Source organism: Sinocyclocheilus grahami, unplaced genomic scaffold, assembly GCF_001515645.1.
Source record: "Sinocyclocheilus grahami isolate Dianchi unplaced genomic scaffold, SAMN03320097.WGS_v1.1 scaffold553.1, whole genome shotgun sequence".
In the NCBI taxonomy this organism is placed as follows: Eukaryota; Metazoa; Chordata; class Actinopteri; order Cypriniformes; family Cyprinidae; genus Sinocyclocheilus; species Sinocyclocheilus grahami.
In genome coordinates, this window is record NW_015505732.1 from 717,103 (window position 1) to 737,189 (window position 20,087).

Here is a 20,087-nt window from a genome sequence, read left to right on the forward strand (position 1 = left end):
TTTTTCATACCCACAATGCATGTATTGTTTTAAAAATCCTTCTCTCTTAAATCGTTTCGAACATCTTTAGAACATTTCTGAATTAAGCAAATGTTATTTCAATAATCAGTAAGGACATTTTTCCATTACTAGATTTTGAATCATGTTTCTTGTGTCTAACGCCCCATCAGGATGCTCCTGTAAAACTGTGTGATTTTGGTTTTGCCAAAATCGACCAAGGTGATTTAATGACCCCACAGTTCACTCCATACTATGTAGCACCGCAGGTAAGACCTCAGTGACTTTTTATAGATGATTGCTCTTAATTCCTACTTTCAAAGGAGTCAAATCATGAAAAATCACATTTCCTTTTCTTGATAATAATGGGACAAAACAACGAAACAAAACTTTTAATCAATTTATTTAATAGATGTCTTGAACTGAATAGTGCAAGGAAAAGCCAGCAAGTGTCCATGGTCATGATGTTTCATGGATTGTAATTCTGGGAAATAATGATAAAATGATTATGATAATGATAAAAATTAAGCGTGTCCAAACCTTTGACTGGTAGTGTGGCATGGCACATTAATTGGTAATTTTTACAGTGTTTTTTTAAAGTCCCTCTTTGGTCCGAAACTTTATGTGACTTAATTGACAAATGTGAACTAACTTTCTCCAATAGGTGCTGGAGGCACAAAGACGCCACCAGAAAGAAAAGTCTGGAGTTATACCTACCTCACCCACACCTTACACATACAACAAGGTAAACTTTGTTATTCAATGTTATGGCTTGTTCTTTTGAACAAAATCCATCCTATTGGCATCTGTTTGATGTCCACTTGTCATTTTTACAGTTCAAATATTCAAATTCTTGCCCACTATCGTATTCTTCCTATACAGTCACAAGAATAAGCTTTTGAACCCTTTGAAAATATTTGGATTTCAGAATTTATTACTCCAACATTTTGGTCTATATGCATGACAGTGACTTTATTTTCCCCTTCAATCTGTGCAATAATTAAAATATATATATATATTATTTTTTTTTTTCGGTTTCATTTTTTCACTTGTAGCCTAGTCACAAGACGAACTGACTGAAGCGGTTTCGCTCGCTAGCTGTAAAGCCAATACATTCCTTCTTTCTTGCTTTTCTCTTCCGCTCTTCAGAGCTGTGACCTATGGTCCTTGGGGGTGATCGTCTATGTAATGCTCTGCGGATATCCTCCGTTTTACTCCAAACACCACAGCCGCACCATCCCTAAAGACATGCGCAAAAAAATCATGACTGGCATCTTTGACTTCCCAGAGGAGGAGTGGAGTCAAATATCTGAAATGGCCAAGGACATTGTCCGCAAGTGAGTGTCTTTCTATTTGATCAAAACATGCTTTCCTCCTCATTCGGGGCCAAGCACAGATTGTATTGATTCTGTTACTTGAGCCTTGAGTCTGTGGCAGCCTCTAGATCTACAGTGGGTACGGAAAGTATTCAGACCCCTTAAATTTTTCACTCTGTTATATTGCAGCCATTTGCTAAAATCATTTAAGTTAATTTTTTTTCCTCATTAATGTACACACAGCACCCCATATTGACAGAAAAACACAGAATTGTTGACATTTTTGCAGATTTATTAAAAAATTAAAATTGAAATATCACATGGTCCTAAGTATTCAGACCCTTTGCTGTGACACTCATATATTTAACTCAGGTGCTGTCCATTTCTTCTGATCATCCTTGAGATGGTTCTACACCTTCATTTGAGTCCAGCTGTGTTTGATTATACTGATTGGACTTGATTAGGAAAGCCACACACCTGTCTATATAAGACCTTACAGCTCACAGTGCATGTCAGAGCAAATGAGAATCATGAGGTCAAAGGAACTGCCTGAAGAGCTCAGAGACAGAATTGTGGCAAGGCACAGATATGGCCAAGGTTACAAAAAAATTTCTGCTGAACTTAAGGTTCCTAAGAGCACAGTGGCCTCCATAATCCTTAAATGGAAGACATTTGGGACGACCAGAACCCTTCCTAGAGCCGGCCGTCCGGCCAAACTGAGCTATCGGGGGAGAAGAGCCTTGATGAGAGAGGTAAAGAAGAACCCAAAGATCACTGTGGCTGAGCTCCAGAGATGCAGTCGGGAGATGGGAGAAAGTTGTAGAAACCCAACCATCACTGCAGCCCTCCACCAGTCGGGGCTTTATGGCAGAGTGGCCCGACGGAAGCCTCTCCTCAGTGCAAGACACATGAAAAAACACCTGAAGGACTCCAAGATAGTGAGAAATAAGATTCTCTGGTCTGATGAGAACTTTTTGGCCTTAATTCTAAGCGGTATGTGTGGAGAAAACCAGGCACTGCTCATCACCTGTCCAATACAGTCCCAACAGTGAAGCATGGTGGTGGCAGCATCATGCTGTGGGGGTGTTTTTCAGCTGCAGGGACAGGACGACTGGTTGCAATCAAGGGAAAGATGAATGCGGCCAAGCACAGGGATATCCTGGACGAAAACCTTCTCCAGAGTGCTCAGGACCTCAGACTGGGCCAAAGGTTTACCTTCCAACAAGACAATGACCCTAAGCACACAGCTAAAATAACGAAGGAGTGGCTTCACAACAACTCTGTGACTGTTCTTGAATGGCCCAGCCAGAGCCCTGACTTAAACCCAATTGAGCATCTCTGGAGAGACCTAAAAATGGCTGTCCACCAACGTTTACCATCCAACCTGACAGAACTGGAGAGGATCTGCAAGGAGGAATGGCAGAGGATCCCCAAATCCAGGTGTGAAAAACTTGTTGCATCTTTCCCAAAAAGACTCATGGCTGTATTAGATCAAAAGGGTGCTTCTACTAAATACTGAGCAAAGGGTCTGAATACTTAGGACCATGTGATATTTCAGTTTTTCTTTTTTAATAAATCTGCAAAAATGTCAACAATTCTGTGTTTTTCTGTCAATATGGGGTGCTGTGTGTACATTAATGAGGAAAAAAAATTAACTTAAATGATTTTAGCAAATGGCTGCAATATAACAGAGTGAAATATTTAAGTGGGTCTGAATACTTTCCGTACCCACTGTATATGGTAAAAAGTTGTGAAATTTGGCACAGTGAATAAGGTGAGTTTTAAAATCTTTGTTGCATATTTTGATGTCAGTTACTCAAATACTCTAGTGCCACTAGGAGTTTAGAATTGTACATTTATGCATTTAGCAGACGCTGCTTTTATCCGAAGCAACTAAGATTGGTGACTGTTAACCAACGTTAGTTTCTTAAAAAAAAAAAATAATGAAGTAACTATATATAATTTGTTAAACTTTTACCCAATTTTAGTGGTGTAAACCACTACTCGCATAAAGATCTGACATATTTTGTTGCATCAAGGCTACTTAAAGTGAAGCCGGAGGAGAGACTAAACATAGAGGGAGTTTTAGCACATCCCTGGCTCAACTGCACTGAGGCGCTGGACAATGTGCTTCCCTCTGCTCAAATGATGATGGACAAGGTGAGCTCCAACCGAAGACAACATTTCAAAGCTTAGTTGAGTCGTATCTGCCAATGTTTAATGCACTCGTTGCAGACACAGCCCCCCTGGAGCAACGTTTTCATTTATTTTTAACGTTATCTTCAGTACATTTAAAATGTGGGAGGGAAAATGTATCGTTTAGTTGAACTTTAGTATCTTAACTTTAGCTTTGATTTAAGTTGAAGCGACACTATGAAACTTTGGGCAAGCATCTGCGACTCTGAAAGACAAAGAAGAAACATCATATACCGGGTAAACAAAAAATGCCCACCATTGTCTTGTAAAGTTGTATTGTTGCTGCCGCTGCTTGTGTGTAATGACAGTTACAATTAGCTAAGAGAAACATGCTCTCTGACTTCTATTTGAATTTCTGCATTGCTTTGACATTTGTCTTCGACTACTTTGTGAAAGCAATGATCCATTTGTGATGTTGCCACCCAGTGGATGTGCCAGTTACTGCCAAGAATTCCAGACACATGCACAGATGATGCATTCAGATGCACAGATGTCTGTGTATCCAGAAAAGTTTGAATGCACACAGACTCTTGATGACAAAATGCATGCACTGTGCATGAGATGCATTATCAGTCAACGACACTAAATCACTAGATTAGCCATTGTTTGGCTACGTTACAGTAGCTCAGCAACATTTGCACCCTTATGACTTTCATACAAAGCTTTTGTTTGCGTTACACAAGACACAAACTGTCAATCATTGGTGATATAGTGTGCACATGTGTGACATTTGATTCTGTTGCAATGGACGTCCAGGTTATTTCCACATTGTTTTATCTGTAGAGCGTAGGGTTTCTGCCTCACGTAAATACTGCTAAATAGTACTGAAATCCATTCCAGTAAAGCCTGTGATTGTCCAGGTTATTTGCTGTGTGTATTCAGAATTAAGTGGAAGCTTTGATATTTGCTTGATAGTGTGTTGTTTTGTGTGTGTGCAGAAACCTGAGCTGAATGCTGTGAAGGGAGTGGAATTGTGTAGTGTTTGTGCATGTTACTGGTATTTCTGAAATATTTTAACTTGTTGTGCCAGGATTTCATATTTATTTATATTAGGGATGTTCATTTCGGTTATTTTAACTGACAACCGACGCTCGTTAACCGCTTATTAACCGTTAACCGACAAGATTATTTTAAATTCGAGAAGGGATACGTGTCTGTGACCCGTTAAAAAATACTAACATTTGTTTCCCGGGGATTAATTTTACATGTTACAACAGAACATGAGGATTCACGCTTCTGCGAGCGGAGAAAAACATAATAAAGCTAGGCTATATATTTATAACGAATAAATAGGCCTATACGAGAAATATATTTTTGCTTAAATAATAAATTAAGAAAACTAATGAAAAACTGTGCAATAAGCCTAGTACGCAGAGTTTGTTCATTTTTGTGCTGCGCGAAAGGAAACCAAGACGGCAGAAAGCGGCATCCTATTTTTCTTTAGTCTTATTTTACAAAAGCACAAAGATTTGTTTTTATTGTGAATGTAGAACACAAATAAAGGCAACCCTTTTACAATTCCGATTATCTTTGACTAAAAGGAGTAGTTGCTTCCACTTTTAGAAGGAAAAAATTCAAATGATTGCGTCGGCGCCGCATGCGCACACACAGTTAAGCATTGCTACCTTGACAATGCAGCCTGTTCATACGATTACGGAAACATTTGATTTTGTGTCGAATGAGAGACGCAACGTTGGTTTCAGTTTCGTTTTAGCCTAAATGAATTTGTTTTGGCTTGTCGTTTAGCTATAGCTTTTTATAGTTTTAATTCTTGTTCTTTTCTAAATACTGTTCATTGAAAGGATTTGTTGTGGAGTGAGGGGAATTAAAATAGCCTAGCTATGTTTACAGCGTTTATTATAATGTTTGTAAACATTTTGTGTCGGCATTAGGCCTATTTCTGAATGAAATAATAAAATGCGACTCAGACGCGACTTGTTTTTTTTTTTCCTCTAAAAAAACCATGCAGCAAACCTTTTTAAATTTTGATAAATTAAAAAAAAAAAAAAAAAACGTTTAACTGATTGTATTAATCATCAAAATTCTTCACGGTCGGTTAACCGTTTAAAATGAACATCCCTAATTTATATAGTGCTTTATACAAAGTAGCTTCATGGAAATAAAGAGGAAAATACCAGTGCTAATAAAATGTGCCCCACCGTACAGCAAGTGTTCAAATTTGATCTCAGATTAAGACATGTTGTACAAAGAAGCGCAGTGCATCAGAGAACTGATTTCTCTTCCCATCCACTGCATCTCCTTACACATACTGTACTACGCATGTACATAATAAATATATAAGTTATGTGTTGTTATATTGTTCATGCAGGCTGTTGTGGCTGGAATCCAACAGGCCCATGCTGAGCAACTGGCCAACATGAGGATACAGGACCTCAATCTCAGTCTAAAGCCACTCAACTCCGTCAACAACCCCATTTTGAGAAAGAGAAAGCTACTTGGGTGAGTCTCCCCTCTTTGCTGTGTCCCTGTTCAGTTAAAGGTGGGGTAAGCGATTTCTGGTAGCCAATGTTGACATTTGAAATCACCAAAACAAACACGACCCCTACCCCAAGAGGGTCTTGCCCCTATTTTGATAGCTCCGCCCCACACATAGCCTATGTACTCAACCCAGGCAACGATTAGTTCCGTGACCGTGCCTACACCGGACGCGAGTGGCACGGCGCAACAAAATACTATAGAACTCATTATAATCAATGATGCTGTCTTCACCATAGATATATATACATATCTATGGTCTACACTGGATGCGGCACGACATGACAAATCCCCGACAGAAAACTGCTGCCGCGTTCTATTCATGACGTATTGACACAAATTTCAAATGATTTTCAGCGGTCGCTTTGTCGCGTCCAGTGTATACAGACTTTAGCTGTTGTAGACACGGTGTTACTCGCCTATTGAGAAGAAACAAAGCAACCTCGGCGTCCGATCGCAGGCCTTCCGCTCCTTGAGTTCTCTCCAGCGCTGGAAAGCTGATCCCATATTTACACGGGTCCTACTTCTTGCCTTAAGCCTTCTTTTGTTCCGCAGACGTTTTCCTCTTTAGTTTTTTTATTCGCCATCTCTATCTTTCTGTCGCTCGTCTCGCACTGAGCACTGAACGCGCTCTCCTCCACATCATGAGTAGACACGCCCCTTACTGTTGATTGACTACAAGTTTGTTTTGCTAGTCGGCCCGAATCAGTTTTCTAAAGCGTTTTTGAAAAATCGCTTACCCCACCTTTAATTGGCATGATTCAGAATGCACTTACAGATCTGTGTTTGATTTCTGCCTCATGCAGCACCAAACCTAGCGATGAACTTTTCATTAATGATCCAGAGAATGAGGACACCAACGTGGCTCTGGAAAAACTTCGGGATGTAATCGCCCAGTGCATCTTACCGCAGGCTGGTATGTGTGGACATTCATTGTAGGTTTGTGGTGTTTATAACCCTCAGGTTATTCTTTCCAGAGGACTGAAACAGAAGGTGCATACATACACAAGATATATACATATACACTGTGTTTTTGACACTGGTAAAAAATATTTACCACAGCAGTCCTTAAATACAGTCTTACGGATCTGATTCATAAAAAATTCATAGCATTCATAAATTAAGAAACACATTTTATCATCCCAGCTATAGCCATGTGGGTAATGATCCAAAATAGCAGTGCTATATAATAGCACATAAATGTACAGTGGGTACGGAAAGTATTCAGACCCCCTTAAATTTTGGTATAGAAAAGAATCGCCCCCCTTTAAAATAATCACATGTTGTTGCTTTGCAGCCTGAAATGAAGATGCACACAGTTTTTGTTTTATCCAGCTGTATTTACTCAGTGCAACGTGAAAGATAAAACACCAACATGTCAGGGAAAAAAAAACGGAATCACTGAGTTGGAAAAAGGATTATTTCTTTTCTATACCCACTGTATATAACACCACAATGAAGTACTGTAGTACTTACAATATCTCTTTGTTGTTTTTACAGGTGACAATGAGGATGAGAAGCTAAATGAAGTAATGCATGAAGCGTGGCGATTCAATCGCGATTGCAAACTTCTCAGAGATGGATTGCAAGGGTTAAGTTGGGATGGTATGTGTTTGCCGTTTATTTGCTTTATTTACTATAGACTAACATTGAACATCTGAAGCTATGAATTTTAGGTGAGAAGTCATATCAACCGCTTTCAAAAAAAAGATCAAGATTGAAGTTCGTCGTTTGAATCAATTGGATTTTTAATCCCTAATAACCTCAAATGGTATCCTAATGTTATGTTGGTTATAGACAGTCATGAGCAACCTCAAAGATATGTCAGAATAGGTATTTTTTTGGTCATGTGCTTGACCTTTTGATGACAGGATGGACTTAAAATTAAGAATAAAATTGCATTTCCTGAGGAGATGGTAGTTGCGTAGCAGCAAAACGGATTCAGGTAAGAGCTCGTAGGGTTTGGTTCTGTGTAAAAGAAACGCTGCATCAGTGCTTTAGTTCAAAATGTCCCGTACATTTATTTCTTTAAACTTTTAAGTGCATAAGATGCTGAATTGGTTACAAAGTGAACAAATATGTCTAACCAATATTTAACAATAAGGAAATTAAGTAGCTAAAAGATTGTCAAGTCAGATGAAATGATTTTCAAATTAAATGTGACATTGTAGACGTGTTGTTTCACACTAACACTGGAAAAAGACGAGCAGTAAGTATTAAAAACAGTAATGTGAGCCCTCCTTGACTAATTAATTGCATAATTTCGATATTAGTAAAATATCAACCTGTTATATTTTTCTTTCTTCATAGGTAGATCTTTTTCTGACAAAGTAGATCGCTTAAAGCTGGCTGAAATCGTCAAACAGGCCATTGAAGAAAAGACCATTTTACAGGACTCCCAATAGCAAGTGCTGAAATTTTAATCCCTTTTGTACTGTTCGTTATAATTGTCATTAGGCATATGATTGCAAAACATGTTTTTTATTAATTGCAGACCTTTTTCCATGGTCATGCTGTAGTCTGTTGTAAATCTCTAGCTGAAACCAAGTTGTTGTTGTTGGTATGATCTGTTTTCACTACAAACTGCAGTAAAGAAAAGTGTTTTAAAGAAATTGCAGCGTTTTCATTTCTGAAAATAACAAGAAATAGTGGGAAAATGTCTATATTAGATGACATGTGTGACCCTGGACCACAGAACCAGTCATAAGGGTCAATTTTTCGAAATTGAGATTTATGCATCATCTGAAAGCTGAATAAATAAGCTTTCTGTTGATGTATGGTTTGTTAGGATCGGACAATATTTGGCTGAGATACAACTATGAAAATCTGGAATCTGAGGGAGCAAAAAAATCTAAATATTGAGAAAATCACCTTTAAAGTTGTCCAAATGAAGTTCTTAGCAATGCATATTACCAATCAAAAATTAAGTTTTAATATATTTACAGTAGGAAATTTACAAAATATCTTCATGGAACATGATCTTTACTTAATATCCTAATGATTTTTGGCATAAAAATAAAAACAATAATTTTGACCGATACAATATATTGTTGGCTATTGCTACAAATATACCCCTCTAAATTATATTTATGCGGCTATATTACAAACCCGCATCTGGGCTGAATCGATAACTGTTCCCAGGATGATGACTCGCTGACTGGGAGACCGAGAGCTCTTGGCTAAATAGATTTTTAGCCCAAGCTGCTCCAGGTGGCTGAGCAGCAGCAACCTCTGGCTAAGACTAGCTAATCTTATAGGTAATTCATAATGCGGATTCCCATCCGTCTCGGAGGGAAAAGACCCACGTCCATGCACTTTGTAAAGTGCGTGGGGCTAGAGGCAGTCCGAATGGTAGGACTGTATATTGATAAGCCACCAGTGGCGGTTCTACATTGAATCACACCCTGGGCGAGACCCCCTTCGATCCAATCCCCCCCCCCCCCCATTTTATTATAACAACAAAAGTGAAATTCTGCTTGAGCCACAGTGACTGGCAGAGTAAGTGCGATCCTGAGAACAGTCCAAAAGTTGGGGTAGATCTCCGATAGATCCTTATCATGCATAAAAGTGATAAGCTCAAGGAGGCTCATGGTCTTTGATGGCAGGTCAGGGAAGTTCTTAATTTCCTGCACAAGCTCTCTACTGTCCAAATCAGAGTGCCCCTTAAAGTGCAGTGTGGTGCCTAGTGCCTAGTTTTATTTCCATGTCATCACATTGTTTAGACTAGAGCATAAGAAACAAATGGTAAAAAATTTTTTTTTTGAAAAATTGTTTTATTCATATGTTATGCTATGGCCTCTGTTGTGGACACTAGGACTAAAATAAAAATGACATGAAATTATAAGTATAGGCAAAAACAATGTAATTTTTTTTCCAATCACCAATAACTTTTTGGGTTTCAGGATTTTTTTTAACCAAAATTTGTATAAAGATGATTCTCAACTATGTTATGAAATATATAATGGAATGAATTGATACACCATTTTACTTTATGCAATATGTGGGTAAAATGGCCATAAATTAATATTCCCGTTCAATGCAATGTATATATACACTGTATCTAATTTGCATATTAATGTGTTCTTGGAGCAACATTTAATGAAAAAAGATGTGTAATAATTGGAGTAATAATTGGCAACATTTTAATAATAATATCTAATATTTCATAGGAATATTGATGTATAATTTATTTCCATATTCACTTGTTGTGTCTCCCAAAATGCCTGATAAACATGATTTAAGTCCTGAATAAATGTGCGTTATTTGGAAGAAAGTCGAGGTGTGACTGACTTTAGCCCACTAATTCCAGTATTGGAACTATACAGTGGAACTGTCCCCGCGCGCCGCTCCCCTTTCCCCTTCTCATACAGCTTCTGTGCACGGTACCTTCTCAGCAAGCAGGGGCGCCAATTTGCCAGTTCCCCACACAGTGAAATTATAGATAATAGAAAACCGCTTCGCGGCGGTGGCGCAGAGGATTATTTTTTGTTAACTGCTCGTGCCGCCCCCCATGTATCATGAAAAAAATGACGCCCCGGGCAGCTGCCCGGTTCGCCAGTGCCAAAAACCGCTACTGTAAGCCACCCACTCGAACGCGAATCTCAAGAGCGGTCTGTGATGAGGGGCTATCTGGATGTGAAAGTATTTAAAATCCACCGATAAAAAAACAGTTCCCGGGGCATATTTGCGTGAGGATCTGCTTCAAAGTCAGCATCTTGAATGGGTGTTTCATAAGCACGCGGTTCAGATGCCTGGGCCCACCATTTTTCTTGGGAACAGGGAAGTAGCGGCTGTAAAAGCCTGACCAAAAACCCGCCAGGCAGATGGCAGGCAGAGGTGTGCAGCGACTGCCTCTATCCGAGGGGGGAGGTTGCCATTCCCTCTTGCTCCTGCGCCATCAATAGAGGTGAGGACAACAGAATTAGAAAAGTGGACACGCATCGAGTAGGGGCACGCCATGCTTTGGTAAGTTCATCGTGAACTTCCGGTAAAACCGGCACCAGTCTCTACCGTTCTACCTATTGTTCGTCTAAGCGGCTGCAGGCAGGCTCTTCCGGAGCCGACCATTTTAAGCCGAGATTCTCCACAGCCTGGTGAGGATGCGAATCAGTTCGCTCTCCATTCTAGAAAATTAGCTCTTTGTGATCGCCGGATTGCCACAGGGGAGAAGGCGCTGAAGAGAAGTATCTTCCACAGCGAGTAGCAGGCTTCGAGCTTCTTGCTTCAGTGTCCAGCAAGGAGATGATCTCCATGCTGAAGGAGAAATATTCTGACAAAATGGCACCCTGAGATAAGAGAACGAGCATTGCATCACCTGCCATGCTATAAGGCTGCACATGGGTCGATGACTGTCACTATCAGTCAAAAGATTCTGACGAAATGGCACTCAAAGCCGACTTGTATAGCAGTCGGCTCCACCTGTTTTGGCGGGTTGAAGTGTCATTGGTTCGTGCAGCTACACAAACGTAATCAAATCAGGCTTCAGTATTCAGGAGTATACCCGCATATGCCTTTAACGCAATGGGAGAGACCATTTGAAAGGGGACAGAACATTTGCGCGTCTCAGAGCAACGCTGTGGTGTTTCATTCAATGAATCTGTTTTTGAACGAATCGTTTGAGTCAGTGATTCTGTAGGGCATTTACAGTTAAATCCAAGGACCAGGTATGATGAATGAAGGCCAGGAGTCAGAGATGTAGTCAATTGAAGAAAAAATGACTGAAGAAAATAGTTTGCCGTTTCATCAGCAGAAGTCAGCTTCAATACTCGCGAGGAGTTCATAGGCCGCTCTGCATACATTCTCAGTACAGCAGCAATTATACTCTAACAAAGGTCATTAACTATGTCATTACTTGGGTAAAAAGGATTCTGATTGGTCAAATAGTGGAAAAACAAGTAAAATCTTAACAGATGTACATAAAGTTAAAAAGCATATCTCCGAAGGTTATTTGCCGAGTGACAAGCAATTAGAGTTCACACGCAGCGTGTCGCTCCCAAGACGTATGTCTGCCATCCTTGTGTCAAGATCTCCATATGAGTTCTCCCTCCTGGGTGCTGTTCTGAATCTCCCTGGAGTCTGGTCCTACACAGACAGATACCAACATGCATACATAGAGAAACCCTTATCTACTTTAAGGTTGAGTAGCTAGGCTCTTACTCTTATCAGGTACTGTTCCCAAAACACAAGACAATACGTGCAGCTTCTCAGAGAGTTAGCTCAGAACATATTCAGCTTTATTCTTTAATATACAGACAGAAAACAACCTAAATGTTCTAAGTACATGTTGGCCACATAGAAGAGAGGCCCTGCAGACCTCTATGATCTAGGCAGAGAACTGTAACCTGAGAGGAGTAAACAGGTGTTTAAGGGGGTCATATGATGCGATTTCAATTGTTTCTTTCTCTTTGGCGTGTTACAAGCTCTTGGTGCATAAAGAAGATCTGTAACGTTGCAAAGACTAAAGTCTCAAATCCAAAGAGATATTCTTTATAAAAGTTAAGAGTCAACCACGCCTACCTAAAACACCTCGTTCTAACATGCCCCCACATATCTACATCACTGTGTGGGAAGATTTGCATAACGCCGCCCAAATGTTCACGCAAAAAAGGAAGGCATAACTTTTATTCTCGCTGTAGTATTGTTGTTGCCGCCGCCATGTTGTGAATGCACTGTGTGATTCGTTGTGAAAGCGAAAATACTTTCTTTGTTCTTCCAAAAGAGGACGATATCCGCTTCGTCATGCCTGGAGCTGCTGGTCGCTGAGGAAATACATCAACTTTGCGCTGTCGATCGCCAGATCGGCTTTCACCGTGGACGAAGCAGAGTCCAGCCCGGGGTCGTCACTCCCAAGACGTATGTCTGCCATCCTTGTGTCAAGATCTCCATATGAGTTCTCCCTCCTGGGTGCTGTTCTGAATCTCCCTGGAGTCTGGTCCTACACAGACAGATACCAACATACATACATAGAGAAACCCTTATCTACTTTAAGGTTGAGTAGCTAGGCTCTTACTCTTATCAGGTACTGTTCCCAAAACACAAGACAATACGTGCAGCTTCTCAGAGAGTTAGCTCAGAACATATTCAGCTTTATTCTTTAATATACAGACAGAAAACAACCTAAATGTTCTAAGTACATGTTGGCCACATAGAAGAGAGGCCCTGCAGACCTCTATGATCTAGGCAGAGAACTGTAACCTGAGAGGAGTAAACAGGTGTTTAAGGGGGTCATATGATGCGATTTCAATTGTTTCTTTCTCTTTGGCGTGTTACAAGCTCTTGGTGCATAAAGAAGATCTGTAACGTTGCAAAGACTAAAGTCTCAAATCCAAAGAGATATTCTTTATAAAAGTTAAGAGTCAACCACGCCTACCTAAAACACCTCGTTCTAACACGCCCCCACATATCTACATCACTGTGTGGGAAGATTTGCATAACGCCGCCCAAATGTTCACGCAAAAAAGGAAGGCATAACTTTTATTCTCGCTGTAGTATTGTTGTTGCCGCCGCCATGTTGTGAATGCACTGTGTGATTCGTTGTGAAAGCGAAAATACTTTCTTTGTTCTTCCAAAAGAGGACGATATCCGCTTCGTCATGCCTGGAGCTGCTGGTCGCTGAGGAAATACATCAACTTTGCGCTGTCGATCGCCAGATCGGCTTTCACCGTGGACGAAGCAGAGTCCAGCCCGGGGTCGTCACATGTGGTTGCCGCAGGCATCACAGTATGTTGAGGGGCGTAACATTTCCGTCACATGCTTGAGGTATTCGGCCAATCACAACGCACTGGATAGCTGGCCAATCAGAGCACACCTCACTTTTTCAGAACGATGAGCTTTGTAAAAATCGATGCGTTTCAGAAAGGCGGGGCATAGAGGAGAAACAATAATGTACAGTATGTGGAAAATAATGTGTTTTTTGAACCTTAAACCGCATAAACACATTTCATTACACCAAATACACAAAATAATGCAATCTTTTAGCAACATCATATGACCCCTTTAACATGTGGAAAGGCTTCTCACAAACAAGCACAAATACATTCCAATAACATGATTCATCTTAGTGACAACTAATATTATATGGTAAATCATAACTTTATTCAATCAACTAAAACATAAGAGGTTAAATACTGATTAATAACTTGATTGATAATCTCTCTGAAGAATATAATATGAAATATATGTACTGTGTGTGTGTGTGTGTATATATACTGTATATATATATATGAATGAATGAACGCCAACTTGGATCCAGAGTTCCACTCCTTCAGTTCAATGATCCATTCATAAAGACTGCTTCAGTCTTCAGCTTCAGATTTGCTTCACTTCTAAATGAATCAGCCGTTTTGAACGAATTGTTTGAATGAATGATTCAGTGAATCACTCATTAAGACAGGAACATGCCACCACCTACTGGCAGTTTGTGTCATATTTATTTATCCATTGGCAGGCCTAAACCAGCCAAAATACCAGCACAAAAACACACTCAGCAAAATATTGTTTAATTATCGTTGTCGAAAAAATCCCCAAAATACATTGATATAATTTTTCGTCAATATCGTACCCCCACGTCGCCTATTACAGTATTTAAAGGCATGAAAGTCACTTACTCATTTTGAAGTTTTGAGGTATCTTTTAACAAATGACAAATGGTTTTATCATAGGACAACTAAGTTCATTACCAAAAAAAAAGTGATTGGTATGGGGTGTGTACACAAACCCAACCTAACAACTCCACCTGCAACATGGTAGAGAAACATCATCCTAATCGGCTTGATGAGACGCTGGGCCTGGTGCGACTGATAGAGGGAGAGCGGAGAAAAAGAGCCAGAAGAACTTCTGGAGAAGGGCCAATCTCGACTTTCTTCACCCAGAGCTGCTAAATACGATCTGGTTCAGGCTGAGAAGGAAAACCAGAGTGAAACTGGATCATATTGGGGATTCACCCAATATGATGCAAACCTGCTATTATTAAAAGCTAAATAACACAAATATATTTGAAATATTGAATCCCATTTTATTAACCAATGTCTTTGCTGCTGACTTTCGATGATCCAATTCAACCATACTAATAATGAGAAATGACTTTAGATAAACATTAAAAAAAAAATTCTTGCTTAAGAGTGTTGAACTTTTTCTCCTGCGTCCTATTCTTCATGCAATACAGAATGGCGGCACAGCTGAAAGGTTTGTTTGACCTGGCCCTCTACTGAACAGATGTGAATTTACATTTCCTTCAGCATGATGCTCATTCATTTCATTGTTGGTGTGAAAGGGCTTTTACATTTCCCAAAAATGTAACTTTTTTTATATTAAAAACCAAACGAGCAAGCCCAGCCCAGATAAGGAAAAGTAAAGCAAAAGTACTCAAACATGTCAAAATCATGCCATTAAAAAAGGTGATTTTAAAAAAGGCTGAAAGTTTTAACTGGGAATGATTCCTATAACAGATCTCCAGCTGCAACCAGTAATGCATGGCATGGTTGTGATTGGATTAGAAGCCTGTTTTACTCACTTCAGACAGACTGTCAAGTCTGTTAGTAGTGGGGCTTATTTTCTAAAAGCCCTTTTAGCAGTGTTTCACACCTAAATGTCATTTAGCTCCTCCCTTCGAGCCGTACTAAATGCTGTCAATGCATGTGTGACACTCCACTGCAGTGAAGAAGAGGCATGGACGGCTCGAAAACAATCACTTTCCCATAGGATTGAGCAATGTTTTAGGAAGAATTTTTTTCCTTCACATAAGACTCAAGGTTTCTGAAAGAGGTAAGCTAACATTGCATATATACAAATCTGTCTTCAAATTGAAGGCAATACCACAAAGAGAGTGAAGTGTTTAAGAAATTGTAGACTTGCATATGTAATTAATACTTCGACTGTTCAAAATTATTATAAACATCTCCACTTCACTCTTAAAAGTAAAGGTTCCAAAAAGGGATTTTCACAACAATGTTCCCCAAAGAACCTTTCAGTGATCAGTTCTTAACAGAATCAGGTGAAGAACATTTTAATAATAAAAAATGTCCCGAAAGGGTTTTTGTAGCAATGCAATTAACAGAGAAACAATTTTGGTTTCCCAAAGAACCTTTCAGAAACTTATAGTTCTTAAACCATTTTTAGTAGTGGTAAGAATAGTTTAAGAATTTGAAGAATCCTATTCTGCAAGTGACCCTTCGCCGAGAGTTTGACAGGCGATCTGACCAATCATAACGCAGAATCTGCAATTTTGTAAGACAAACAATCTAGACAGCAGAGAGTTCCAAAAAGGGATTTTCACAACAATGTTCCCCAAAGAACCTTTCAGTGATCAGTTCTTAACAGAATCAGGTGAAGAACATTTTAATAATAAAAAAGGTCCCGAAAGGGTTTTTGTAGCAATGCAATTAACAGAGAAACAATTTTGGTTTCCCAAAGAACCTTTCAGAAACTTATAGTTCTTAAACCATTTTTAGTAGTGGTAAGAATAGTTTAAGAATTTGAAGAATCCTATTCTGCAAGTGACCCTTCGCCGAGAGTTTGATTGACAGGCGATCTGACCAATCATAACGCAGAATCTGCAATTTTGTAAGACAAACAATCTAGACAGCAGAGTAGATTAACATTGGTTGACTTGAACTTGAAAAATGTGTATTGACATCTTTCCGCAGTTGAAACAAGAAACCTTCTGATGTTCATTCATGTTTATTTCGTGCTATAACTAGTTAAGAGAAAGAGATGCCACTTGAACTGAAGCACTACAGCGATCTATCACAACACATTAAAGAGCCACAAAACTGTATTTACCCTGCTGAAAAAAAGAGCTAAAACCAGCCTAAGCTGTTGGCTGGTTTTAGTTGGTCATTCAGCCTGGTCATAGCTGGTCAGCAGGCTTGTTTTAGAGGGGTTTTGACCACTTCTTTAACCAGTTACTTAAACCTGCTAAGACTAGCTACTCAAAACCAGTGATTCTAAACTGGTGGGTCGGGACCAAAGAAAGGGTTATTTCTGGCTTGGGTTCTAGTAGTATTGTGCTGCTGGACAAAATGCAGTAAAAGTTAGTAAAAAAACTAACATGTATAGTTGTGATTGCAAAAACAATAGACTTTCCTTTGTGTCCAGTGCAATCAAGCGTTATGATATTTTTGTGCAAATTTATATGTCATGCATAAGTGGCAAGATAAGACGATATATCGATAACCGTAAGGTTTTAATAATCATTCTATATCTACGAGAATAGGTCAACATTACAGCTACAATGATAATGGCACAGAAGAATGTTGTCGTTGGAATTTCAGAACAAATTTTTTCCAGCTGATAAACACTTTGATGGCCTTTCAGAATCCATTCGACTTTAAAGAGCTTGAGCATTTAAAGCGGTAAATGACACAACTGCAGCACACTTATAGTAAACAGAATGTTCTTGTGCCTCGACGTGGACGTTAATAGTTATCATTAAGGTCATCTTTATCATTCTTGGTGTGAATGGACCTTTAAGCTGGTAAACCACACGGTTATTAATGCTTTTACAAAATTATCAGTTTTCTTTTACATCCATGTTAATAATTTAGCATATTGTTATGAACAATTAATAATTGCGCTAAACCAACAGTAACCACAGTAAACCCTATTTTGTCTAAAAGAAGCGTGCTCTTTGTTTTCTAGCTTCAGACGCCAGCAGAACGGGTTGAAGCAGTGCGGACCAGAGTATCCAGAATGGTGGTTGTAATGGTGCTGCTGTTTCTGCTCTGCTGGGGTCCAATCCAAATTCTCATTCTCTTGCAAGCATTCTGTTCTGAAGATGTGAGTCGCAGCTATACACTCTACAAACTGAAGATCTGGGCTCACTGCATGTCCTATTCCAATTCCTCCATAAACCCCGTCATCTACGCCTTCATGGGAGCCAACTTCAGAAAGGCCTTCAGAAGCGTGTTCCCTTTGATCTTCAAAAGGAGCGCAAGAACAGCCCAGCCTCTCCCCACCTATAACAGAGAGATGAACTTTCTTTCATCCTGACCCTAAAGGCTTTCTGAACTGGTTATGCATAATCATACCTTTGAAAGACAAAACCAATGATACTTTATGAAGATGCTCTCAGACCGAAACAATTCCCCTGGAACATTCAGTGATTCGTTTATTACATTTTTTCAAACAATCCTTTCAAATTATGAAGCACTGAATGTATGCCCTTGTGAAAAAGAAATACACTTCAGTATACTTTTATGGAAATAAAATACTATAAATACTTAACTGTTTCTTGCAATTAAGTGAAACTTGATTATAGTTGAATTTCTATATTAAATTCAATTAGCTGAACATTAACATATTTTATGACCCACTTAAGTAGGACTTAACTACATCTTTATATGTAATTTCATAAAAACGTCTGTCTATGACACAAGGTTAAAGTGAACTGCTGAATGTACTGATAAGCATTCACGGTCAACTATTTCAATGTCATTTCTATGAAACTTATGTCATGTATTTAAATATGTATGTAATTACACATTTCTATTGATGAAGTTGCAATGTAGTTTATTTAAAAATAACTTTAGAAACACTATAGAACACACTACAGTTAAAAATATTATCCTGTACTTTACATATGCTTTAGTATGTTTACTAAAGTCAACACATCAAGATAAGTGTACTTTAAAGCAAAAATTATGCATTAAACATAATGATTTAATGTACTTTAAAACTTTTAATTTGACACCATTACAAAGTGCACTTTTTAAAAGCATGTTAAGAAAGTGTCTGCGTACACTTAAGTGGCCTTTTATGTCATTAATATTATATTATCTGCAAGTACAGTGTTTTAAAACTGAACTTTTGAGATTTCACTACAAGTGCACATTCAATACAATTAAGCACACTTCTTTTTTTACAGGGGTACTCTTTCATATATACAGATCAACAAAAATCAAAGACAACAATATGCACCAACAAAGCTCTTTCTTGGAGGATAAGCATGAATTGTTCATTACATTGGTAAGCGATTCTTTGTTAACGGAAGCTCTTTTGCTCTTGTGGAATGTGACAGAGTGTCTCCAAGTAATTAGCTAATAATGCGATAGTAAAAGAGAATGCAGAACTAGAAAATAGCTTATAGAATGAATTAAATAAAACTGCAAAATAATAATGTCTTGAATTTTAAAATCCATTTAATCATACCTGAATTCCTCATTGCGTTTCTCCTTCTCTGGGGATGCACTTCTCCTGCTGAAAAAGTGTCTGTTTTGCATGTCTTTCAGTGAGTGCAACATATGCATGTGTATGTCTTTACATTTCAGATGTCATTACAGGTAAAATAATAAGAAAACAATTAGATATTTACTGAATTACAACAGTGTCTTGCTCACCGTTTATTTAATCAGTGAAATTAATTAGCATCATACTGATGTAAATGCATCAAATTTAGCACCAATTTTCTGCAGGATGAAAAAATAGACAACCAAAACATTTTTTTTGCGAACTATAAATAATCTTAAAGGTCCCATATTGTCAAAAGTGAAAAAAGTGAAAGAGGTCTAGGTGCTATTTAACTACCATATAAGTTTCGAAACAGTCAGTCCACAGTAAAATGCACACAGTCTGCATAAAGCAGCTGTGATTTTTCACGAACCGTTGTGACTTCCGTAAAAAGTTGACGTCAGAACTACACAGTCACCGCCTTCAGTCACCACCCCGAGCACCGCCCACCGTCCCACTCTCCTTTTGCCAAACCCCCAGACAACATCGCATCCATGCCATTGCTGAGCAACAACAACAACACGGAAACATGTCGAAAAGGTTAACTTTAACCATGAAACCAGATCGGCCGACCTGTAACGTTACACTCTCACTCAAAGGATGGACGATCTGACAGGATTGTTACTATGAGGTGGATCACATCTAACGTGTAAAGTAAAGACAAACTCACCGTGTCTATCTAGTCATGATGAAGCTGTATATACATTTCAATATCAGCAGGCAACTATTTTTACAGCTACATTATTGTTCCAGCCACAATTAATCACAACAATGTATATACAATTAAATTACAAATTATTATATATAAATTGTCAGTTTTGTTTTTTACACACATGCACACAGACATTATTTCATACT

At 38.8% G+C, this 20,087-nt stretch overlaps 1 protein-coding gene across 3 annotated transcripts in view; it reads left to right on the forward strand.

Moving 5' to 3' along the window:
• Positions 1-8,592, forward strand: part of LOC107556043 (MAP kinase-activated protein kinase 5-like) — a 25,730-nt gene extending 17,138 nt beyond the window's left edge. Inside the window, exons 7-14 of one of the 3 annotated variants that reach the window (XM_016239033.1) lie at positions 171-266; positions 662-742; positions 1,147-1,334; positions 3,353-3,473; positions 5,839-5,969; positions 6,812-6,921; positions 7,506-7,610; positions 8,316-8,592. In XM_016239033.1, coding sequence (XP_016094519.1) covers positions 171-266; positions 662-742; positions 1,147-1,334; positions 3,353-3,473; positions 5,839-5,969; positions 6,812-6,921; positions 7,506-7,610; positions 8,316-8,410 — 927 coding nt within the window. In that variant the 3' untranslated portion in view covers positions 8,411-8,592. The remainder of the gene's footprint in view (positions 1-170; positions 267-661; positions 743-1,146; positions 1,335-3,352; positions 3,474-5,838; positions 5,970-6,811; positions 6,922-7,505; positions 7,611-8,315) is intronic. The other 2 variants (XM_016239031.1, XM_016239030.1) reach the window with 2 other exon arrangements.
• The last annotated feature ends 11,495 nt before the right edge of the window (positions 8,593-20,087 follow it).